This window comes from Pristiophorus japonicus, chromosome 8 (assembly GCF_044704955.1).
Source record: "Pristiophorus japonicus isolate sPriJap1 chromosome 8, sPriJap1.hap1, whole genome shotgun sequence".
Taxonomy (NCBI): domain Eukaryota; kingdom Metazoa; phylum Chordata; class Chondrichthyes; family Pristiophoridae; genus Pristiophorus; species Pristiophorus japonicus.
In genome coordinates, this window is record NC_091984.1 from 204,758,552 (window position 1) to 204,784,761 (window position 26,210).

The 26,210-nt window shown below is 44.5% G+C and overlaps 1 protein-coding gene across 3 annotated transcripts in view; it reads right to left on the reverse strand.

Moving 5' to 3' along the window:
• The window catches only part of mlxip (MLX interacting protein), a 117,261-nt gene that overhangs the window by 61,695 nt on the left and 29,356 nt on the right, over positions 1-26,210 (reverse strand). For all 3 annotated transcript variants that reach the window (XM_070887807.1, XM_070887810.1, XM_070887809.1), the window contains exons 2-8: positions 16,815-16,921; positions 14,016-14,101; positions 13,044-13,133; positions 12,777-12,818; positions 10,232-10,454; positions 4,873-4,962; positions 1,261-1,370 (exon numbers count right to left, since the gene is read on the reverse strand). In XM_070887807.1, the coding sequence (XP_070743908.1) occupies positions 1,261-1,370; positions 4,873-4,962; positions 10,232-10,454; positions 12,777-12,818; positions 13,044-13,133; positions 14,016-14,101; positions 16,815-16,921 (748 nt within the window). The remainder of the gene's footprint in view (positions 1-1,260; positions 1,371-4,872; positions 4,963-10,231; positions 10,455-12,776; positions 12,819-13,043; positions 13,134-14,015; positions 14,102-16,814; positions 16,922-26,210) is intronic.

Sequence of the window (26,210 nt, forward strand, 5' to 3'; positions counted from 1 at the left end):
TTATTTACCAACAAAATGATGCACAGAAGCAAAACTTTGGCAACATACTACAGCCTACTTTGATTTGCGTTATCTGTCAATTGAAATTCTTGCAACTGCACACCCCCGCCCCCCACCCCACCCGGCTGAGCAACAATCAACTTTAAACAGTTTATTTTTACACTGCAAATTTCAAAGTCAAAGAGTTTATCAAGCTCCTCCAGTTTCTTCTGGCAAGCTGCATATTAAAAATGGCATTGCGCATCTCTCGAACAACTGCATGAAATTTCCTTCATTAGAAGTTATATAAGGATAGCTACAACACAAATAGCCTTGTTACTGTTGGATTAATTGAACTAATGCATGTTATTTAATGTGGAGTCCAACTGAATTGTATTATTGGTTACTTCATATCCATGTCTGATAGGGCTATTTTGTGTCAATTTAAGTTGAATTTAGAATATAATTTCGTAACTGTCAGATGTTAAAAAACAAACAATAAAGTTAAATGTACCACCAACACCAAGAAAAGAGAGCATTTCCAGACCATCTACTCTGATTCTGTTTGCTAAACAATTTTCAAATAGAAACAATGTATAAAGTCAGGCCTTATAGCTACTCATTGCAACTTTAAAGTCAATAAGCAGCACATACCTATCTACATATCAACTGAAACTGTTGACTTTTTTGAGCAGTTAACCTAATTTGTATGTATTGTGAGCTGTTGATGGTTCCTCGATTCCGAGAGACTGCCTATGATGACATCTTGCCCAAGTTTTGAAAATAAATCCAGAATAGCGGTTTTATCTGTACAAATTGCTGTAATATTTTCTGCTGTCTGAATTGTTGAGATGTAATGGACATCCTACAATAAAGAATTTTCCCCAATAAATGTTATTCGTTACACTCAGGCTATGGTAACAGTATGGGAGAATGTAAAAGTTGCAGGTTTTAGTTTGTAAAGAAGGATGCAGCCTGCTTGTGGAAACGATCAACCCGCTTGTGTGGGAAGAGGTGCTAAACAAAGTCGAAGCTGCAGCATGCAACTTTGAACAGTCTGTGTAGCATAGGAATGAGAAATTTACCACCTATTATGCAGACCTATTTTTCCATCCCAAGATGCCAAAAAAACAAATGACATTTAAAATGCATCTCAGTACCATCACGGTACTTTCATGTTGAAAAACTGCTCTGGTAGTTTGTAGACATACACAGGGAGAAGTCGAAAAAGAGAAAGTGTTTCAATATTACACCTCTGTTAGGATCAAACAAAAATCTTACCTGTGTCGGTGAGCTACTGGCACCCAGGGAAGTGACAGAAGGGACAGAAGGAGTGGGAGGTGAGAAGAGGCTGCCAGCCAAAGACGGAAAGCGGGCTGTCGGAAAAAAATCTGAAATTAAACAGTTAATTTTTAGTATCATTCATTTCCTGCAATGTCCCATGCGTGAAAGATTAAATTGAACATTTTTACATCCAAATTGTTTACGTACAATGTGGCTGTAGATAATAGTTATACAAATCTTGCACTATGCTGGGAAAAACCTGCAGCAATGAAACCTTTTTTACTCTGATGGAGAAGGAAAGAGAGAAGAAACTTGAAAAACAAATTCTTCAACAAGAGCTTACAATTTAGGCAGCCAGCACTTTCATCTAAAGAAAATTGTTGAAAGCAAATAACACAAAGAAAATAAGATAGGTAAAAATGTAACTCAAAAAGTAACAATAGACAAATAGCCATGGAATATCAGCCTGGCAGGATTATGTATTGGCCCCGAAATTCTGGCCTCTCGGGTGCGTACAATGTGAACACTTGCCCGAAGAGCCCCGCAAGTTCCGGGATTAGGCACGAGAAGCGCGTGCGCCTGGACCCGGCACTTGTAATCTGGCAAAATGTCTTGACAGATCACACGCATTCCCGGAAGAAGGGTCTTGGTGGCGGAGAGTTGGGCTGTAACTCTTGCCCAGAGAATGTCCTTCAAACTCTTATGGCTGGTTAGAGTTTTAATAGATATAAAAATAAGTAATAAAATGTATTTTTTCTATTAAAAACAGTGTCTATGAAGGGAAGTTTGGGTTAGAATTTCCCCAGCTTAATACCTGTTTTAACACGATTTTTTTGCATTAAAGTGCCTTTTTTGTTCTTAAAATGAAGTCCCCAAACCTTAAGAATGGTGTTTTGAAAACATTGACAAAAAGCAGATCGCCCTGGTGCAACACGGCAAAAAAACGCACCGCCTAAGTTTGGCCATTCGGCGAACCCGTTTTGGGGGAAAAAAACGCACGAGAAAAGCAATCTCAGACACATCAGTAAGCAGGAAGACCTGCAAAATAGGTAAGTTAAAGTTTTTATTTTTTAATTCTTTTGCAGCAATTACTTAGTTAAGGGTCTTGAAAATGTTTTGTGATTTTTGATTTTTTGCAATTTTGTGTGTTTTCTCCCTTTCCAGAGATGGTATTTTTAGTGTTGATAGGCTTCGGGCTAAAGTTGTCAAGATCGCGGTTTTTAAACGCGAATTGTCGTGCAATGCCTCGCCATTTTTTTTTTAAAAAGACGGCCGTATTTTGTGGCCAAATTTACCCCCTTAAAAAAAAAAGAGCAAAATTTTTATTCTTATTTATTCACTAAAATGTCATTATTTATCAAATAACGACAGGCTGGGGAATTTCTAGCCCATATTTTTAACATGATTAAAACATTTTTTTTTAAATTTCAAAAAAATACATTTTTCTCTAAAACATTTAATTTAATGCAAGCTCTTAATTTTAAAAACATGTAGTTTTTTTTAAATTTACATGTGTTTTATTTGTTTTAGAGGTATTCTCATTGATAGCATAAACTAAGGCCGCCTTTTCCAGCTCCGTAACATTGCCCATCTCTGCCCTTGCCTCAAGCTCATCCGCTGCCTTAGTTACCTCTAGACTTGACTATTCCAACGCACTCCTGGCTGACCTCCCACATTCTACCCTACGTAAACTAGAGTTGATCCAAAACTCGGCTACCCGTGTCCTAAGTCGCTCCAGGTCCTGCTCACCCATCACCCCAGTGCTCGCTGACCTACATCAGCTTCCAATTAAGCAACACCTCGATTTCAAAATTCTCATCCTTATTTTCAAATCCCTCCATGGCCTCGCCCCTCCCTATCTTTATAATTTCCTTCAACCCCTCCCCCAGGATGTCTGCGCTCCTCTAATTCTGCCCTCTTATCCCTGATTATAATCGCGCAACCATTGGTAGCCGTGCCTTCTGTTGCCTAGGCCCTAAGCTCTGGAACTCCCTGCCTAAACCCCTCCACCTCCCTTTCCTCCTTCAAGGTGCTCCTTAAAACATACCTCATTGACCAAGCTTTTGATCACCTGCACTAATTTCTACTTGTACAGCTCAGTGTCAAATTCTTTAATCTCATAATAATCCTATGAAGCGCCTTGGGTCATTTCACTACGTTAAAGGCACTATATAAATACAAGTTGTTGTTGCTGATAGTAATGGGAACTCCGAGCTCCCATTACTAATTATGAGCATACTACATTGTGATTGTTGGTCCAGGCTCACATGATCCCAGGAAGCGCTTACACTCCTGAGATACGTGGGCCTCTGCACTGCGCTGCACAGCTAGGCCTCAAACCCTAAGTGTTCGCTGGAGCGGGACCACCAGGTACATTTGGATTTTTTTTTTGGTCGGAGGCATCGGCCCTGCAGGAAGCCTCCGACCGCAATCTTTGGCATATTATTTCCAAAGTATCTGGACAGTTTGTATCCCCCTTACCGAAGCTAAGACAGTAAGGCAAAATCAAATGTGTTTTTCAAAGTGGCAAAAATGTAAAGCTCAAAATTGAAATATCAACAAAAAGTAAAAGAAAAACTTATATTTATGTAGCACCTTTCAAGACCACCAGAAGTCTCAAAGCGCTTTCCAGCCAGAAGTCTCAAATCGCTTTACAACCAATGAAGTACTTTTGGAGTGCAGTCACTGTTGCAACGTGGGAAACGCGGCAGCCAATTTGCGCAGCTACTCCCACAAACAGCAATATGATAATGACCAGATAATCTGTTTTTGTTATGTTGGTTGAGGGATTAATATTGGCCAGGACACCAGGGATAACTTCCCTGCTCTTCTTTGGAATAGTGCCATGGGATCTTTTACATCCACCTGAGAGGGCAGACAGGGTTTCGGTTTAATGTCTCATCTGAAAGATGGCACCTCCAACAGTGGAACACTCCCTCAGCACAGCACTGGCGTGTCAGCCTATATTTATGTGCTCAAGTCCCTGTATTGTATCAAGTATTGTAACAAGAAGACACCACCAGCGCAGTGTGCATCATCTACAAGATGCACTGCAGCAACTCACCACGGCTTCTTTGGCAGCACCTCCCAAACACACGACATCTACCCCTAGAAGGACAAGGGCTGCAGGTGCTTGGGAGCAACATCACCTGCAAGTTCCCCTCCAAGTCACATACCACCCTGACTTTGAAGTGTATCGCCATTCCTTCATCATCGCTGGATCAAAATCCTGGAACTCGCTCCGTAATAGCACTGTGGGAGTACTTTCACCACAGGGAATGCAGTGGTTCAAGGCGACGGCTCACCACCACCTTCTCAAGGGCAATTAGGGATGGGAAATAAATGCTGGCCTTGTCAGCGATGCCCACATCCCAGAACAATTTTTTTTATTTTTTTATTTTTTTTAAAAAGTGTACTACACCAAGTTCTGGTATCTAAACATGTGAAAATGATCAATAAGACACTATGCAAGTGGCGATGTTTCTCCATTAATACCATTTTTTCCAATCATCGTGAACATATTCAGCGGACACAAGTGAATTTTCACTTACTTAACTTAGTACATAAACCTATCACTTTTTTAATTCAAAATACCTGTGCAAATCTTACCTTGGAAAGGTTCAAACGTGTCCATGAAGTCCAGATTGGGCTGTAGAGGGATCAATCCAGGCTGAATCATATCTGCATTTCCTGCATGTGCTGTTGGAAGCATTAAAGGAGTTTCAAGTACACAGTACTTAGAGCACACCTTTTGCTAATTGACACTATTTCAATATTGAATATTTTGCATTAAGGGTCTGTTTTCCCAATATTTTTAAATTTGTACAACTTGGGTGATGATGTACCATAAAAGGTACTTACTCGCTATACACAAAGTCTGAGTTTCCTTCAACATTCATTGTCATACTAACATGCAAGGTGTTGAAGCTAGATGATGATTTATACTTTCTTTACTTGCTCTTCCTCCACTCCACTCCCAAACACTGGGTGAGTCGAAGCCTGCTACTTGGTCTAGTGTCATCCCGGTTCTGACATTGGTGATATCATCTATCCCCTACCCCGTGTCATCTATCACCTATTCCCTATGATCTATCATCTATCCCCTACACCCCATCATCTACCATCAACTGGGTCTCGTTTCTCTTGAAAAAAGGTCGAGGAGTGACCTGATGGAGGTCTTTAAAATTATGAAAGGTTTTGAGAGTGGATAGAGAGAGAATGTTTCCACTTGTGGGGAAGAGTATAACTGGAGGCCATCACTATAAGATAGTCATCAAGAAATCGAATAGGGAATTTAGAAGAAACTTCTTTAGCCAAACAGCGGTGAGAATGTGGAACTCACTACCACAGGGAGTGGATGATGCGAATAGTCTAGAAGCATTTAAAGGGGAGGTTAGCAAGCATATGAGGGAAAAGGGAATAGAGGGTTATGCTGATAGAGTTAGATGAGGAAAGACGGGAGGAGGCTTGAGTGGAGCACAAACTCCGGCCTGGACTGGTTGGATCGAATGACCTGTTTCTGTGCCGTATATCCTATGTAAAAGTACTGATAAGGAGTCCGATCTTGCAATTGAATTTCCTTTCAGCTTGTGCTTACTCAGTCGAGGTGTGCCAAAAACCAAAGCACATGTCCCAGAGTACACTCAGAGGGCTTGTGAAACTTGTCACCATGCACATGAAAGCAAGAGAAAAACACACGGAATTACCTTGAGCAGATAGGGCATCGCCATCATCATAGGCAGCTCCTCGAAATCGAGGAAGACTTGCTTCCACTCTAAAAGCGAGTTCTTAAGTGACTGAACAGTCCAATACGGGAATTACAGTCGTTAAAGGAAAGGGTGGGTGGGAAGGCTGGGTTAACGCACGCTCCTTCCGCTGCCTGTGCTTGCTTTCTGCATGCTCTCAGCAATGAGACTAGAGATGCTCAGCGCCCTCCTGGATGCTCTTCCTCCACTTAGGATGGTCTTTGGCCAGGGACTCCCAGGTGTCGGTGGGGATGTTGCATTTTATCAAGCAGACTTTGAGGGTGTCCTTGAAATGTTTCCTCTGCCCATCTGGGGCTCACTTGCCGTCTAGGAGTTCCGAGTAGATCGCTTGCTTTGGGAATCGTGTCAGGCATGCGAACAATGAGGCCCACCCAATGGAGCTGGTCGAGTGTGGTCAGTGCTTCGATGCTGGGGATGTTGGCCTGATCGAGGATGCTAATGTTGGTGCATCTGTCCTCCCAGGGGATTTGCAGGATCTTGGAGACATTGATGGTGGTATTTCTCCAGCGATTTGAGGTGTCAGCTATATATGGTCCACAACAGCAGGTATCACAACAGCCCTGTAGACCATGAGCTTGGTGGGAGATTTGAGGGCCTGATCTTCGAACACTCTCTTCCTCAGGCGGCCGAAGGCTGCGCTGGCACACTGGAGGCGGTGTTGAACCTCGTCATCGATGTCTTCCCTTGCTGATAATAGGCTCCCAAGGTATGGAAAGTGGGCCACATTGTCTAGGGCTGCACCGTGGATCTTGATGACGGGGGGCGGGGGGCAGTGCTGTGTAGCGGGGTCAGGCTGGTGGAGGACCTTTGTCTTACGGATGTTTAGTGTAAGGCCCATGCTTTCATACACCTCAGTGAAGATGTTGACTATGACTTGGAGTTCAATCTCTGAATGTGCGCAGATGCAAGCATCGTCCGCGTACTGCAGTTCAACGACAGAGGTTAGGACGGTCTTGGATCTGGCCTGGAGACGGCAAAGGTTGAACAGGTTCCCACTGGATCTGTAGTTTAGTTCCATTCCAGCGGAGAGCTTGTTGAGTGTGAGGTGGAGCATTGCAACGAGGAAGATCGAGAAGAGGGTCAAGCCCTGCTTGACCCCGATCCGGACGTGGATTGGGTCTGTGATGGATCCGTTGGTCAGGATCACGGCTGGCATGTTGTTGTGGAGCAGGCGGAGGATGGTGACAAACTTTTGGGGGCATCCGAAAAGGAGGACGCTCTATTGTCCCTTGTGGTTGACAGTAAGGTCAAAGGCGGCCATGTACAAAGGTTGGTGCTGTTTCCTGCATTTTTCTTGCAGCTGTCGCGCCGTAAAGATCATGTCCGTTGTACCCCGTAGTGGATGCAATCCGCACTGTGACTCTGGGAGGAGCTCCTCAGCCACAGGGAGAAGACAGCTGAGGAAGATCCTAGCGATGACTTTCCCAGTGGCTGATAACAGGGAGATTTCTCTGTAGTTTCCACAGTCGGACTTGTCCCCCTTTTTAAAGATGGTCACGATTACTGCATCTCAGATCTCCCGGCATGCTCGCCTCCTTCCAGATGAGAGCGATGAGGTCATGCATTCGTGCCAGTAGTGCCTCTCCACCATACTCAGCAGGGATTCCATCCACTCCCGTTGCCGTGTTGTTCTTGAGCTGGCGGATGGCTTTTTCGACCTCGTGCAGGGCTGGGGTTTTGCTGAGAAGGTGGCGGATAGCATGCTGCAGGATGGAGCTGTGGACACTCGAGTCAAAGGCAGAGTCTTGGTTAAGGAGATCTTCGAAGTGCTCCTTCCATCGGGTCCTGACTGCCTCTGTGTCCTTGATGAGTATCTCCCTGTTCTTGGCAGTAGTGGGGTGGGGCCTTGGGTGCTTGAGCCATAGGTGGCCTTAACTGCGGTGAAAAATCCTCGCACATCATGGCTGTCGGCCAGTTGCTGAATCTCCTGTGCTTTCTCCACCCACCATCTATCCTTTAGGTAGCGGGTTTTTTGTTGGACCCCGGCCTTAAGCCGTGTAATGCTGTTTTGCTGCTCCCGAGTTGGGCTTTTGTTTTAGGTTCAGAAATGCCCTGCGCTTGCGATTTATTAGCTCTTGGATCTCCGGGTCATCTCATCAAACCAGTCCTGGTGTTTCCTGGTTGAGTGACCAAGCATTTCTTCACAGGCACTGGTTATGGTGGCCTGGAGCGCAGACCAAATGCTGTGGACATTCTGCGTCTCGAGGTCATCAAGGGTCGCCAGGTTAGCTGTGAGGCGCTGGCTGTATAGGGCTCTCTTAGCTGGGTCTTTGAGTGCCCCAGCATTGATTTTTTTTGCGGCACTGCTTCTGCTGAGGTCACCGCTTTGGGGCCATATTGATGTTGATGATGGAACGGATTAGGCGATGGTCCGACCAGCAGTCGTCAGCTCCTGTCATGGCGCAGGTGATGCACACATCCTTGTGATCCCTGGCTCGAACGATGACATAGTCAAGCAGGTTCCAGTGTTTGGAGCAAGGGTGTTGCTACGATGCCTTGTACTTGTCCCTCTGGCAGAACAAGGTGTTAGTGATGACAAGGTCGTGTTCTAGACATTTTGTCAGGAGCAGGGTACTGCTCGAGTTGGTTTTCCCTACCCGCTCTCTGCCCATCACGCCTCCCCAGAGGTCTGTGTCCTTGCTGATCCTGGCGTTGAAGTCGCCGAGGATGATCAGTTTGTCGTCCGTAGGGACGCGGGACAGGGATTTTGAGAGGCTGGAGTAAAAACCCTCTTTGGTCTCATCTGTTGCATAGAGTGTTGGAGCGTACACACTGATGACTGTGGTGCACTGGTTCCGGGATAGGGGGAGTCGGAGAGTCATGAGACGTTTGCTAATCCCGCAGGGAAAGTCTCTGAGGCGGTTGACCAGCTTGTTCTGGATAGCGAAACTGACTCCGTGGAGGCGGCGTTCTTCCTCTGGTTTGCCTTTCCAGAAGGTGGTGTAACCTCCACCTTGTTCCTTGAGCTGGCCTTCCTCTGCCTGCCGGATCTCGCTTAGGGCGGCGATGTCGACATCGAAGCGTCCAAGTTCACAGGCAACTAGGACGGTGTGGCATTCGGCCTGTCGCTGTTGGAGTTGTCCATGAAGGTCCTGACGTTCCAGGTCCCGAACTTCATAGTGAAGGGTGAAAGATGCCTGTGCGTGAGTTCTTTTAACGTGGGGTGGCCGTTGCACACTGGCTACCATACAGGCTTAGCTGAGCAAGGTCTTGGTCCAGTGGCAAGGAGGTCAAAGATGACTGGAGACCAGGCACTGCTGTATGAGCCTAATTGCCTATGGCGAGATGCGGGCCGTAAGCTCGGCACTGAGCAGCGCCCTTCGGTGAAATGGTAAAAGATCCGACACCTGGCTGGGGGCAGGCATTGGGAAGGCCAGAGGTCCATTTTGTGGAAGGAGGAGGTCAGAGTGACTACATCCATTGTGCACATCACGTGCTCGACAGAGACTCCGCCATTGAGTGGGGCCAGCAGCCAGGGGGAGGCCAAAGCGTCACTGGAGGAAGGGGGGCCCGGACGTCGCCGATGGGTGAAGGGCGGCCCGGAGGGAAGGCTCGCGCGTGAGGTAGGCCCAAACCTGTTTTTGAAGCTGGTCGAAGGTTCACCACCGCTGAGATCGGCGGGGGTCGCTTGGAGCTGCTGAGTCGTCCGTGTGGAGTGAGAAGCGAAGGTCCAACTGGAGGGACTTGGCAGCGACGTTGGAGGATGGGCAGTGGGCCCTTGCAGCACGGTTTACGGGGTAGGTAGAGAACTTTGAGGGTCGGAGTTAGGACCAGAGGGGGCTTAGACAGTGAGCGAGGGAGGGAGGTTTGAGGGAGAGAGAGATGGAAGATGGCATCAGATGGTCAGATGAAGACTTGTTCATGGCTGATGGGATAGCAGCCCTCGGGAGCTGCTATCCCAACCACCATTCCCACTCGCATCACCATAATCCATCATTTGACACAACTGCCAATTTCTTTTAATGGAAGTTTGCATAGAAAGTACAGGAACAGTAATGATCAAAGACAATTTTGATTAATCTAAAACAAATAAAACTTCCACAGATTGCAAATAAACAGATGCATTTCACACAATTCACACAGGACTTTTTAAAAACAAAAAAAAAGTGATAGTTGAGCAAATATATCAAAACTTTGATAAAATATAATACTTTTAAAAAAGTTTGCAAAGTGACAAAATGTGCCTTGAAATTAACACTAACCAATCTCTCTTGGGTTGGGCCAGGCAACTGGATGATGCGAGGACAAAGTTGAAAAAAGTGTGTCAGAGAATTCAGACATTAACATGTCCATATCCAAGAGCTGGTCCTCCTCCATAGGAACTGGTGTATCACTTCCTTTTCTCTTGGCACGCCATACTGCCAAGTCATCATCTTGAAATGAAATACAACAGGCTTCGGGACAGCCATCATCAAACCCAGAAAGCTGTACATTGTTACCCAATGTGATAGAAAGAATAATTAGTGTGACTAAAATACAAGCAACGTCTATCAACTGCTTTATGATTTATAGGACCATACTTTCAACAAGGACCCTGTTGATCAAATGCTTTACAGTCAACAAATCCAGTGTAGAAATAACCGGTGAAATGCACACTTTCTTCACCGACCACATTCCCAGTGGTAACTTACAAATTCTAAATTGTATTTAAAAAAAAGTTCTTCACCCACCCCCCAAAAAACACCCTTCAGCTGATAAGAGGAAGAAAAGCTAGCTGAACTTTCCACAGACATCACTAAGATTATCAAGCCTACCAAGAAGAACATGTCTCCTATGGGAAGCTAAAAAATGTTTGTCAAAACCAGAACACTCTGTATAAATGAATTAAGCAGTCTTGCATGGTTCTGTACATTTTCTAATATTAAAAGGCATAATAATCATTAGACATTTATGCAGCTATTTCATTATTTAAAAACTGCAAAAGTGCTCAAGCCCAAACCAGATCTTCCAAGATAATCACGAGTTCAAATCCTAAGCCTAATCGTCATTCAAACTCATCTCCATTTGTTGTGATTGAACTTCATTTCGTTCTTGACTGGCCTCAGAGCTGGAGCATCATACTAGAATACTCCAATAACAAAGCAGTAAGGATAAGATACCAGTGGCCCAGGGCATCTTGCACAGAGTTTATAGTGGCTCCTGCAAGATGACATAGGGGATAACAAATAATCTTGAAGACAGGTTACAAATACTTTGTTAGAAGTTTGTGGCTTTGTAGTTCAGTCTTAAAGAAGTGGTCTTAAAAGATACTTTAAAACTGATTTAATTATTTATCAAATGCAGCATAAAATAATGAGTCCAATTTTAGTGGGTGGGGGACTGGGATAGGCTACATCCCACAGCTACGACAGAAGCAGAACTATTATTTTAATGAGGTACATTAGAGGCAAACAGGTAGATGAAGGGAGCTGATCAGATACATTAGAGAACTGGAGAGAAAACCAATAGGAATTTTTCTACAGCAAATTAAATTAAAATAAAGATTCAAATGCTTCCTCGCATTCCTGTGGCCCCGAGACAGGTAGGGGCACAGATAATACTATCCATCAATGACACTGTATAGGAAACCACATCAGAACGCGGAAATTTAAAAAGTTCAAAATAAATGGATGTTTCCAAAGGACAAGTACTCAGTTTAAAAAAAAGATTCCGAATTAAGTTTAGAAAGTAATTGAATCTCATATCCAGCAGATGGCAGTGTTAATCTTTTGCTGTCCAATATTGCAGCCAGCTTTTAAGAAATAGCCTAAACAATTTGCTTAACACCTTTAATGTAGTATAAGTTCATAAAAGGGTTTTATTGGGGGTTGGGAGGTAAAAAGGGACAATGTATTCAGGCACTAAGCAGGAAGTGGAAGAGCATAAGTCAACAAAGTTGAGAGTAAAAATAAGCAAATCTTAAGGAGGCTTTTGAAGGCAAGGAGGATTCGAGCAAGGCGTAGGAGTTTGGAAAGAAATAATTCTAAACAACAGGGCCATATTGGCTAAATGCCTGGCAAACAAAGATAGAATGGAGACAAACACACAACGGTCGAAGTACTGAATAACAAATGAAATGTGGACGATTGGCAGGGTTCAATTTGGCCATGGATAGAGGCACTTGTGGTCGAGGACTATGAAATCAATGTGTTGGCAGGATGAGGAGTCAGAAATGGTGCCTAAGGAAGAGGGTAATTTAGCCCTCTTGGCAAAGAAGCAGTGCTTGTCCTTAAGAGCTCAGCCAAGTTTAAGAACTCGCTGAGTAAGGAGTCATAAGCCTCCGAGCAATCCATGCTGCAGCACACAACTACAGCATGTACCCATCTCAAGATTGTGCTAATATACAAATCTCCATGCATGAACAAACATATCTGATAACATCTTTTACAGGACCTGTTAAAAGTATATATGGAAGAATCTGGGCTGAATAGTAACAATAATCACACTCACACAATGAAAATGTGAAAGTAATCAAAATCACTCACCCCTTAACCTGTGTCCAAAGACAATCATTATAGTTACCTTCAATTTAAGGACAAAATTATGCTAGAAGCTTAACTTAAATAATGCATGTGTAATCTACGAGCGTTGTTCAGAAATATTCTACACTTCCAACAGAACACATGGTGATTTGTTGCAAGCGCCTCCTTTGAACAAAGTCCATGCATGGTATCAGATCACACTGTTGACATTTCAAGCACAAACAGGTGACATATTTAAAAAGAGCTCATCTTCAGTGAATGAGCTTGTTTTTCATTTTAAACTTACTTTAATCAAACTTGAAAGGTCTTCATCTTTGTGCTTTTGCAACTGGAAAATTAAAAAAAACAGCTCGAAACATATATTAAAAAAACCTGAAATATTCATTGCAGAAAGCTCCAAGAAATTATCCGTTCATTTGAATAGTAAATTGACTTTTCAATTCTCTTAAAATATATCAGAAGAACTTAAATATATTTTCAAGGCACAAAATGCAATGCAGCTTAGAAACAGTAAAATTATTTAATATTAAACACCAGAATTTAAACAACATACCCTTTTTTTGAAGTATGTGCGCCATTTGTGATACTCTCTTATTACAATCTCAATCCTTCTTTTCCAGAATTTCCCTTCTGTTACAGCTGCCTGGGGGAAAAAAAAAAAAACAGGATTCATTTAAAATCTCTCAACTCCATACAGGTACAGCATTGAGAATCCAGAAGCCTCGGAACCGAGGCCAATCCGGATTCTACGCATTTCCGGACTTCGGAACATCTTTCTGATGTCCCGAGTCCGGAAATGTCTGGACCAAGGTAGGTAGGTAGGTAAGGGGAGGGGGAAAAGAGGGGTCAGTCTGAGGCGGGGGCAAGGTGGGCGTTGTCCCGAGGCAGGAATCCGGATTCCGGGTGACCCCACCACAGATAAGGATAAGGATAAGGGGTAAGCCATTTAGGACCGAGATGAGGAGAAACTTCTTCACCCAGAGTGGTGAACCTGTGGAATTCTCTACCACAGAAAGTTGTTGAGGCCAATTCACTAAATATATTCAAAAAGGAGTTAGATGTAGTTCTTACTACTAGGGAGATCAGGGGTATGGCGAGAAAGCAGGAATGGGGTACTGAAGTTGCATGTTCAGCCATGAACTCATTGAATGATGGTGCAGGCTCGAAGGGCCGAATGGCCTACTCCTGCACCGATTTTCTATGTTTCTATGTTTCTAGATTGTCCCGGTGTCTGGATTCCGGAACTTGGGATTCTCAACGCAGTACTGTGCAACATTTAATAATTTGTACAATGAACCCAAAATAACCACGTTAAAATGATTATAAAAACAAATGTACATCCTGCTCACTAGAAAATGAAAATGTTGAACATTTTTCTTCTCAGTCACAGGGGTAAGTGGAAATCCTGCTGATGCAGAGAACAAGAGAAAAAGAACTGAAAAATTGTGCCAGGAAGCACAAAAAAGAAGCAAATTGTATGCAAGAACTGGAACATTGAGTTATACAGGAGTTTGACATTACTTACTTCGGGTCTTCGAGGTTCATCAAACTCAATAGTTCCATCTAGTGGAGTAACAAAATGACAAACTGGGTTGTCACGTTTTTCTACATCTGAGTGAAAACAAAATCTTGTTACATAATCTTATTTGCTTAACAATTTACAACACTAGCAATTCAAAAAAATAAATCAGTCTTTCCCACAGATGCCAAAGTTAGCTGGGGAGGGGCAGGGAAAAGAGAAAAATGGTCAGAGTTTCTGTTCCCAAACAATATCCAGCAACCTCTCTGCTGGAAGTGCGGATGTGGGCTTCAGTGAGGACAGTATCAGGCTCAAATATCATGGCTGCCACAGTCAAACAGCCTACTGTCAAACATACATAACTATTTTTTAGGTACAAGTGGTGCCAAGGAATCAATGCTTTCAATGCATGAGATGCAGGGGGAAGAGGGGGCCACACAAATATTCAGAGATGAATAGGAATGTATTGCATAGACTAAATTATATTAGAAAGAAAGATTTGGATTTATATAGTGACTTTCACAACCGCCGGATGTCTCAAAGTGCTTTACAGCCAATGAAGTACTTTTGGAGTGTAGTCACTGTTGTAATGTAGGAAACGCGACAGGCAATCTGCATACAAGCAAGCTCCCACAAACAGCAATGTGATAATGACCAGATAATATGTTTTTTTGGTTATGCTATTGAGGGATAAATATTGGCCAGGACACAGGGGATTCCTCCCCTGCTCTTCATCGAAATAATGCCACGGGATCTTTTACGTCCACTTGAGTAGACGGAGTCGGTTTAATGTCTTATCCAAAAGACAGATGTTAGGGATAAGAGAGTTTAAAAGCTATGCTGAAAGCAACCTGCATAAAACGTCATGCAAAAAGGCTATCTATGTTGCGATTTTAGGTAAAATATTTGTGAACTTTTACCTCAGTCAGTGGTTTTTTTATTGGCATCCCCGTGGAACTTCCCACTCTCCCCAAGGGTTTGGGGATCCTAGTTTGAAAACTAATGATCTAGCCTTGTGAAGAGAATGGCTTCATTGGTGAACTATGACAGAGCTGCTAGTGCTTGTGAAATTGTAGTCCCAATTTAAGTCACAGTCTTCAGAAAAGAGATCATTGGGAAGTAAATTGAGGAATAGAAACTATTTACTCTACTGGATGGTATCAGCAGACGTATAATTAGGAAACGCCTGATCTAAGCCACATCAGCTGACAGTAATACCAGGCACTGCTCAACAAAAAAAAAGTGTAGTCAACTGAAGCCATTTTTGTACAGCAATAGCAGAGGTAGGGGAGCAAGTCTTCTTGATTGAAACTGTGAATGCATTTATTATACATGCAATTCTGCTGGAAAAGAGAGCTGGGGCGATGAGGAATCAATTTTGAAAATAATTTAATAACCTGTATAGGTACAGCGTCTGAAATCCGGAAACCTCAGGACCAAGGCTGTTCCAGATTTTGAGTATTTACGGATTTCGGATCGTCTTTCAAACTCCCGAATCCGGAAACCCCTGAGCCAAGGTTTGGATATTTCCAGATTTCAGAACGTCTTTCCGACGTCCCGAATCCGGAAACGCCTGGGCCGAGGTAAAGGTGCTGCAGTGGTGGTGAAGGGTCCGGGCGGCAGAGGATCCGAGGTGGCGGAGTGTCCGGGTCTGCTAATGGGGAGCAGTGGGGGGGGGGGGGGGGGGGGGGTCGGCGACCGGGAAAAGCCTGCGTGGAAGATCTGCAAAAAAAGTTTAAAGTTTTTCTTTTTTACATTTTTTTTCAGTGATGTTTTGTAAATTTTTATTTTTGGGAATTTTTTTTGTTGGTGTTTTCCCCGCTCCCTAGGCCCAACTTGCAGCGGAAATCGATTCTTAAAAATGTCCAGATTTCGGAACATTTTCCAGATTCCAGACAACCCCTCCACGGATCAGTGTGATGTCCGGATTTTGGATCATTCCGATTTCGACGCTCAACCTGTATTGTTCTTAAGTGCTTGTTTTAAAGTAGTCATAAGCAAAGAGTGGCAACAGAGCCCACCCCCAGCATGTGGCATGGTGACACCAAGAAGCTGTACATATCCATTTCTCTCCAAAGGATTCTCTACATACATGCACTAATATATGAAAAAAATATTGATGAAAAAAAAATGTAAAAATCAGAAGTCAGATTGTTTCTAGTACGGTTTCCCCAAAATACTACATTTACTAATAACTGCCAGTTCTTTTTTCTAATGTTGGGTTTAGGAGTCAGCAAAATAGCTGAAGCATTTGAGGTGCGCCATCAATCATTAAAAAATATATATTTTTGGGAACCCTTTAAAAAAAGTCAAACCTGTAAGATCACAATTTTCGAAAGATCAAATTAATCTGTTCTTGGTTATGGTCAATGTTGAAAAACTTGTTCAGACACAAGAACGTTTAATAGCTATCATCCTGGTTGGCAATAAAGATAAATTTGACCTCCAATTCCCAATCAGGTGAGCAGTCAGCAAGAAACGGACTTGATGGGGCACCTGACTTGATTTTGTATTCAAGATGGTTATGTTGATAGAGTTAGATGAGGAAAGACAGGAGGCTTGAGTGGAGCATAAATGCCGGCCTGGACAGGTTAGGCTGAATGGCCTATGTCTGTGCTGCATATCCTGTGTAATCCTATGCAACGGTTGGAGAAGAAGGGGGATTGGGGTACCCTTGATAAGGCAACAACATTAGGTGATCAAATTAACTAATACAGGAAATATCTGAATCACAGTGTAGTTCAAAAACTACAAAACATAAATGTTTGAGTCAGAAAAACCAAGAGGTAAAGACATTTTACTTACACTGCATGTACCATGCCCTCCAGATAGCATTGTTCAGTCGAATCTTGTCTCTCCATAGAAGTTTTAATCCTTTAAAATTTTTCCATTTAGGGGAAACCAATTTTCCGCTAGAAACAAATGTATTGAGTATCAGTATGTTACTGTTTCAATAGATTAAATAGGTCAAGGGGTTAATAATATTTGAAATGCAATAACTACAATAATTCTTGTGTAAAACATCAAGTTATCTGACTACAAACAAGAGTGTTTAATTGGAGATGTGTGTGTCAATTTGGGCTCAAGTTAGAGCCTTGCCTATCTTTGACATTTTTAAAGACTTGGGGTTGAAATTCGGTAATACCCCTTTTGGGGGCGGTAACCAAGCACGGAGGTCCCGTCCTGGCCGTGAAATTCGGGTTACCGCCCGAGAGGAAGTGGACTGCAATGTCGGGCGCTCCACTTCCTCTTAGGAACGGGACCAGGGCGCCATGCACGGGAATTTTCCAGCGCGACGTGGATCACCGCATAGCGCTAGCGGGAGAACAGGTCTCTTCCCTCGCGTTAAAGGGGAAAGCACACTGCGAGCTCTGCAGTGGGACGAAGGGCCAGTACTTCTCCACCGGGGAGCAGGTGCTGTGGCAGCAGCCCGGGACAGAAGGGGAGTGCCGGGCTGCAACATAGCAGCATGGACCCCACGAAAACCTCAATGCAAGGCCGCAACCTGTATGTCGGACAACAAAAAAAAAATAGCGGCACACACCTCCCCTTTAATTTGCATCCCGCGAGCGGAGTGCAGCCCGGTTCACGATCCGCGAGGTTGACACGGACATCGCCTGCAGCAGCCTCACGGGGCGCGACCGAAGTTCAGCTCCGGGGCGAAAACGGGTCGCTAAACACGGCAATAACATCATCATCGCCGACGCAGCGGCCTGGGGCGCTACCAGCGGGAGCGGGGCGCTGCCAGCATGCACCTCTGCTACCTTCTGCGGAAATTCACAGGAGACGTTAGCGGCCCCATGTGAGACATTGTTTGTGCCCAGGGGCGCCAAAGGGAGGCGCAAACTATGCAAATTTCTCCCCCTTAGGATCTACCACGCAACACAAAAATCAAAGGATTTGTTCAAAATCAACAAGCAGGCTAAGCAAGGAATGCAGATGGGCATGAAGTGTGGAGGGCACACCTGACGGGGAGCGCTGGAGTAGGAACAAGTAAATATGAAAGACAGTTAAAAAGGGGGCAAGTGTGGAGGAGAGTACAGTATTAAAGACATATATGAAGGCCAGGTTAATGGCAATGTTGGAGGGGAGTATAATATTGACAGGGAACATGAGGTGACTTCAGGGAAAGGGAGTGTCATTTTGAGGAGACACAATGGCCAGGTTAGTTAGGAGTACGGTTATATTGAAGGTGCATGTGGGAGGGAACAGGTGGGACGGGATCGGGTATTGAATGTGCATGTGTACGAGGTTGAAGTGAGCATTGGCATGAAGGTAACGCAACGTTCATACTTTACTTTCTACCACAAGACATCACAGATGCAAGATTCAGCATAGTCCCTCCAGACACGAAAATAGTTTGGAAGTATGAAATCTGTATTTTAACCTGTACTGCCAGCTGTTTCCACAGATTAATTGAACACAACCTGAAAAACTTTGCTGTCTGCTACTACTCTTCACTAAATCCTAGTGACAATACTACTCTGAGATGACCCGAGTGTCCAGGGAACTGCAGCTTGTTGCTATTTCATTAAGTCAATACAAATGGCTCCCAGCAATGGGGCTGGTGCGTGCATCCCAATACTCACGCTTTTGGTATGATGTTCTGAATCCATTGAAGGAGTGACCCATCATAATCCTGCAGTATTGACAGCACTCGAATACAAGAAACCCAATCTCCTAAGATCCAGAAGCACTAAGCACACAATTTAGCATGACATGTGGAAGCTTAGGGATGATTAAATGATAGCAATACTGGAGATGGATTCAATCCAGTCAGAAGTGGAATTAATGGAAAATTAGATAATGGGATTGTAAATTGATTTAGTAGAGAGAAGGTGACAGTAATGATAAATAGAAAAGGGTGTGTTTGTGGGGACAGTGACTGGTGCAGTTCTATGCGGGTCTATTTAAGCCGTTGCTATTCACACAATTCAAATGAATTGCAGGACAATATTTATTGGAATATTACATTTTCTGATGACACCAAGCTGTGTGATCAGGTGATAAATGTGCAGTGTGATTAGGACCACTAGAACGTTACCAGCGATGCCAAGTTATAGTTATGAAGATAGACTTATGTTTTTTTTCCACAATACCTCAAAGTTGTCCGATCCATTAGCCACTAGCCAGATGTGGCTAATTGGGAATCTAGATGTGGATAATTGCATTTTTGATTGGTAAATAATCAAATTATCATGTGCAATTTAAATCTTTTGTGCATTTGTTGGTTTAAAAAAAGAGTCTACCAGTATTTTTTGGTTGTTGTGTGTCTTTTACTTCCTCAGTTACTGCTTATTGGTTATCTGCTAAAATGGTGTACAACATAGGTGAAAATGTCAGACTTCAACACACTGGAAACATCAGCAACAGTTTCGGCTATCAGGCAGAATGGCACACCTCCGAGAGGCCCGCCTTTTTAAAAAAAAACAGAAAAAGCGTCTAAAAGCTTACCTCGCGATTTTCCGTTATCTGTAGGCCCGTTTCTAGCTTGGCGCGGCGCAGTAGGAGCTGCTGGGGGCAGAGCAAATGCCGTTCTGTGAAAACACTGCCGGCAGGGGGACAGGGCTAGGGCCCAATGCGTTGGAGCATGCGCGCATGCGCAATGGCACACAAACATTGGCAATCAGCCATCTTTAAAGGGACATGCATAAAATAGATTTTTGGCTGTGTGGAGCTGTGCAAAGCCTGGAGTGATTTTTTGTGCCTGAAGGAGTGCTGTTAGCAGTACTGTGGAAGAAATCAGCTGCTGGAATCAGTGAGTGCTGTTTGTTGCTGCTAAACTTCCAGAAGGAGTGCTGCATAGGTACATGCAAAGTAAGGAATGTGTGTTTTGAAAAATCACTGAGTGTCAATTCAATACAGCAATGGAACAATGTCCACCAAGAACGAAGAATTTCTTGCATGAGGAAGTGGAGACACTAGTTAATGTCATTGAGAAGAGATAGCAGGAGCTGGATACCAGCAACAGAGGTCGCACAAAAGTGGCACCCAAAGAAATGAAGAAATGCTGGAACCTAGTTGCAGAAGATTACTGCGCAGTGGTGCATACCAGGAGATCTGGAAGCCAGTGTAAAAAGAAATAGCACGACCTTGGTCAAGTAGTTAGTGCAAGTAATATTTTCATTTTTCAATGGAATTGCAATTGTAAATGTGACCATCTGTACATGTCCCACCCTGCAGAAAGACGCACTCTGTAAAAAGTTGTATTTTAATCTTTGCAGAAGAAATTGGCCCATAACAAAAGGGAAAGAACTCGAACAGGTGGAAGCGTGCCAAATCTGCATCCACTGACGCCCTTGGGACAGAGGTTCACTGCTTTGATGAGTCATACCTGGAGAAAAACCATCAGTACTGCACAAGCTGGGCCCACACCCGAGGGAGAGGATAAGTCCTGAAAATGCATCGTGGCCCTTCAAATCAACCTGCTGCCTGGCCTGCTATGTGTGAGACTACTCATGCCACCCATCCTGCCACCTCCTGTGCTGCTAACCATTTGACTGTTCTGTTATATTTTGCAGAAGATGATGCCAATCCCGAAGATACAGAAGAACCAGATGCGGATGATCCAGACCAAGGGTGGGTGCAGGAGTTGACTGAAATGTCTTCAGGGGAGACTTTTGAACTTAATATGCATCAGTCCACATTAACGGACATCAGTTTTTCAAACACTTGCATAGGTTCTGGTCCGACATTCGATGGTTTCACAGATTCCGAGGTTGCGGGTCCCAGTGGTGGTGGTGTAATGCAGCATTTTACATCCAGTGCCCCACCGTCCCAGAGTGCACCTCCCACTGGAGGGGTGCCGCTTGGAAGACCCAGGGCCGCACCGTCCCAGAGTGCGCCTCCCACTGGAGGCTGATCCAGGCCGAGCAGGAGAATCGAAACACGCTCTCCTGAGATGCAGCGTGCAACAGATGTGGGTCAGGCTGTGGCACTGGGTGTGGAGACCAATGAGCTTACCCGATCACTCGTGGGCAGCGTCAGTGCCATGGGTGATGAGGTAACGGGACTGTGGGCAGAAATAGGAGTAATGACACGGGAAATGAGGGAGGGAATGTCAGAGGGAGTGCAAGCGAAGGCATAGGCGGTCAGGGAGGGGATGCAAGTGACGGCACAGGCCATCAGAGAGGTAGCTGCTGCAATAAGGGCACACAGCCCGGCCAATCAAATTACACCCCCATGAAGAAGTGAACATTCACTGAGAAGTGGATGAGAGATGGTTGCAGCCTTTCTTTGCTGCTGCTGTTCTTGTTTTTGATGTTACTGTAGTAACTTTTTTCAAGTTGAAATTGTTTTGTAACTTTACAACTTATAAGTGATCTTAGGGTTTTTAAATGATCTTAAAGAGTCATATTAAAGTAAAGTTTGATACAACAATTATTTTATTACACTAACATGCAGTACATTGTGAACTTTTCAATAAAATATATTTACATTAAAACTGAATCATGTTCCATTAACACAACACAACATAGGAACAACTCCAAAAAATAAACATGTCCATGCGGAACGGCTGTCGCTGAGCCCTCAGGCATCAGTAATTGAAGCATTCACGGTTGAGCTGCTGGCACAGGGCTCGAGCAATTGTTAAAGGAACACGATGGATGGCCCTCCTCTGACTTCGTGCTCCGGCATCAGGCACTTGCATGCTTTCCTGATCGTCGTCATCATCCTCATCCTGCTCTTCCAAATTACCATCATCAGGCACTCTCACCTCATGTGGGTTGTCTTCTTCCACTACCAGCTCCTGCTGCCTCATGATGGCTAAGTTATGCAGCATGCAGCACACAACAGTGAAGTGACCGACAATCTCAGGGGAGTATTGCAAGTGGCCTCCAGAATGGTCCAGGCATCAGAAACGCTGTTTCAAGATGCCTATGATCCTCACTATGATGCTGCGCATCGCAATGTGCGCCATGTTGTATTGATGGTCAGCCTCCGTCCGTGTTACGCATAGGGGCGTCATGAGCCAGGTGGCTCAATCCTGACCCCTCCGTCCTTGCAAACTGCCACCTCATCTTCAACCTCCCTTTCCTTTCCAAAGTCTTCAAACGCATCCCAAATCCATGCCCATCTTTCCCGCAACTCCATGTTTGAATCACTTTAATCAGGTTTGCGCCCTTGCCACAGTACCGAAACAGCTCTCATCAAAGTCACAAATGACATCCTTTGTGACGGTGACAAACTATTCCTCTTCATCCTTCTTAACTTGACTACAGCCTTAGACACGGTTGACCACTCCATCCTTCGCCAACACCTCTCCACCATCGTCCAGCTGGGTGGCACTGCACTTGACTGGTTCCATTCTTATCTATCTAAACATAGCCAAAGAATCATCGTTACCTCTGGAGTCCCTCAATGATCTATCCTTCACTGCCTCCTATTTCTCATCTACTAATTCCCCCTTGGCGACATCATCCGAAAACACACCATCAGTTTCCACATGCATGCTGATGACACCAAGCTCTACCTCACTACTATGTCGGTGTCCGAACTCGCACCAACCCGTTCACCCATCTCCCCTGCACTCGCTGACCTACATTGGCTCCCGGTTCAGCAATGCCTCAATTTCAAAATACTTATCCTGGTTTTCAAATCCCTCCATGGCCTCGTCGCTCCCTATCTCTAATCTCCTTCAGCCCACAACCACGCACCTCGCCCTCCCTCTCAGAGATATCTGCGTTCCTCTAATTCTGCCCTCTTGAGCATCCCTGATTATAAATCGCTCAACCATTGGTGGCCGTGCGTTCTGTTGCCTCGACCCCAAGTTCTGGAATTCCCTGCCTAAACCTCTCCGCCCCTCTACCTCTCTTTATTCCTTTAAGACGCTCCTTAAAACCTACCTCTTTTACCAAGCTTTTGGTCACCTGCCCAAATGGCTCAGTGACAAATTTTTTGTCTTTTAATACTCCTTTAAAGCACCGTGGGGCGTTTTACTATGTTAAAAGCACTATATAAATACACGTTGTTGTTGTTATTATTCCCCTTTTGGTCTTGAACAATCTGTCCTCAGCAATGGCCATAATTGTAACTCCATTTTTTACTCAATTTTTTTTTTATTCGTTCCTAGGATGTGGGCGTCGCTGGCAAGGCCAGCATATATTGCCCATCCCTAATTGCCTTTGAGCCGCCTTCTTGAACCGCTGAAGGTCATGTGGTGAAGGTACTCCCGTAGTGCTTTTAGGGAGGACGTTTTAGGATTTTGACCCAGCGACGATGAAGGAACAGCAATATATTTCGATGTCAGGATGGTATGCAACTTGGAAGGAAACTTGCAGGTAATAGTGTTCCCATGTGCCTGCTGCCTTTGTCCTTCTAGTAGGTAACGGTTATGGGTTTGGGAGCTGAAGAAGCCTTGGCTAGCTGCTTCAGTGCATCTTGTAGATGCTACAGTGCATCCACGGTGGGGTGGAGGGAATGAACGTTTCAGGTGGTGGAGGAGGTGCCAATCAAGCGGGCTGCTTTGCCCTGGGTGGTGTTGAGCTACTTGAGTGTTATTGGCGCTGCACTCATCCAAACAAGTGGAGAGTTATTCCATCCCACTCCTGAATTGTGCCTTGTAGATGGTGAAAAGGCTTTGGGAGTCAGGAGATGAGTCACTCACCTGCTCTTGTAGCCATGGTAATTATGTGGCTGGTCCAGTTAAATTTCTGGTCAATGGTGACCCCCCGGATGTTGATGGAGGGGGATTCAGCGATGGTAATGCTGGTAAATGTCATGGGGCAATGGTTAGACTCTCTCTTGTTGGAGATAGTATGCACCCACCTCAACAATTCCAGACCTAACAAAATGTTGAGCTCTCCTTCCACTGCCTCCTTAGCTCTTTGGCCAGGAGGATCCCCCTCCCGTGAATCTGACCCCTTCTCGTATTCCCAGCCGTCTGAAATCTTCTCTCATAAGAATTAGAAACAGGAGTAGGCCATTTAGCCCCTCGAGCCTGTTCCACCATTCAAAAAGATCCTGGCTAATCTAGCCGTGGACTCAGCTCCAATTACCCGCCCGCTCTCCATAACCCTTAATTCCCTTATTGGTTAAAAAGTGATTTGAATACATTCAATGAGCTAGCCTCAACTGCTTCATTGGGCAGAGAATTCCACAGATTCACAACCCTCTGGGAGAAGAAATTCCTTCTCAGCTCGGTTTTAAATTGGCTCCCCCGTATGTTGAGGCTGTGCCCCCTAGTTCTAGTCTCCCCGACCAGTGGAAACAACCTCTCCGCCTCTATCTTGTCTATCCCTTTCATTATTTTGAATGTTTCTATAATATCACCCCTCATCCTTCTGAACTCCAACGAGTAAAGACCCAGTCTACTCAATCTATCATCATAAGGTAACTCCCTCATCTCCGGAATCAGCCTAGTGAATCGTCTCTGTACCCCCTCCAAGGCTAGTATAGCCTTCCTTAAGTAAGGTGACCAAAACTGCACGCAGTACTCCAGGTGCGGCCTCACCAATATCCTGTACAGTTGCAGCAGGACCTCCCTGCTTTTGTACTCCATTCCTCTCGCAATGAAGGCCAACACTCCATTCGCCTTCCTGATTGCCTGCTGCACCTGCAAATTAACTTTTTGGGATTCGGTGGGTGGGGTGGCTTGACCCATCCACCTCCACGAAGGTGTGTGGGGGGCCTGACCCATCCACCTCCATGGCACGAACCTGGTATTGCAGTACTTCCAGGAACGGTGCAGTGGCTCTAGGCCTTTTGGCTAAGAGCATTGGCGCAGAGTGATCCTTGATGTGTGCAAGGTGACCTCTGGCGTTTGTGATTTGACAAAGAATTGGAACGATTGGCTACGAATTTCCAAAAAGAGTTTCATGCACAAGGACCCCCAGGTCCCTCTGCACCGCAGCATGTTGTAATTTCTCCACATTCAAATAATATTCCCTTTGACTTTTTTTTCCCCCAAGGTGGATGACCTCACATTTTCCGACATTGTATTCCATCTGCCAAACCTTAGCCCATTCGCTTAACCTATCTAAATCCCTTTGCAGCCTCTCTGTGTCCTCTACACAACCCGCTTTCCCACTAATCTTTGTGACATCTGCAAATTTTGTTACACTACACTATGTCCCCTCTTCCAGGTCATCTATGTATATTGTAAACAGTTGTGGTCCCAGCACCGATCCCTGTGGCACACCACTAACCACCGATTTCCAACCCGAAAAGGAACCATTTATCCTGACTCTCTGCTTTCTGTTAGCCAGCCAATTCTCGATCCATGCTAATACATTTCCTCTGACTCCACGTACCTTTATCTTCTGCAGTAACCTTTTGTGTGGTACCTTATCGAATGCCTTTTGGAAATCTAAATACACCACATCCATCGGTACACCTCTATCCACCATGCTCGTTATATCTTCAAAGAATTCCAGTAAATTAGTTAAATAGGATTTCCCCTTCATGAATCCATGTTGCGTCTGCTTGATTGCACTATTCCTATCTAGATGTCCCGCTATTTCTTCCTTAATGATAGTTTCAAGCATTTTCCCCACTACAAATATTACACTAACCAGCCTATAGTTACCTGCCTTTTGTCTGCTCCCTTTTTTTAAACAGAGGCGTTACATTAGCTGCTTTCCAATCCGCTGGTACCTCCCCAGAGTCCAGAGAATTTTGGTAGATTATAACGAATGCATCTGCTATAACTTCCGCCATCTCTTTTAATACCCTGGGATGCATTTCATCAGGACCAGGGGACTTGTCTACCTCGAGTCCCATTAGCCTGTCCAGCACTACCTCCCCAGGTGATAGTGATTGTCTCAAGGTCCTCCCTTTCCCACATTCTCGTGACCAGCAATTTTTGGCATGGTTTTTGTGTCTTCCACTGTGAAGACCGAAGCAAAATAATTGTTTAAGGTCTCAGCCATTTCCACATTTCCCATTATTAAATCCCCCTTCTCATCTTCTAAGGGACCAACATTTACTTTAGTCACTCTCTTCCGTTTTATATATCGGTAAAAGCTTTTACTATCCGTTTTTATGTTTTGCGCAAGTTTACTTTCGTAATCTATCTTTCCTTTCTTTATTGCTTTCCTAGTCATTCTTTGCTGTCGTTTAAAATTTTCCCAATCTTCTAGTTTCCCACTAACCTTGGCCACCTTATATGCATTGGTTTTTAATTTGATACACTCCTTTATTTCCTTGGTTATCCACGGCTGGTTATCCCTTCTCTTATCGCCCTTCTTTTTCACTGGAATA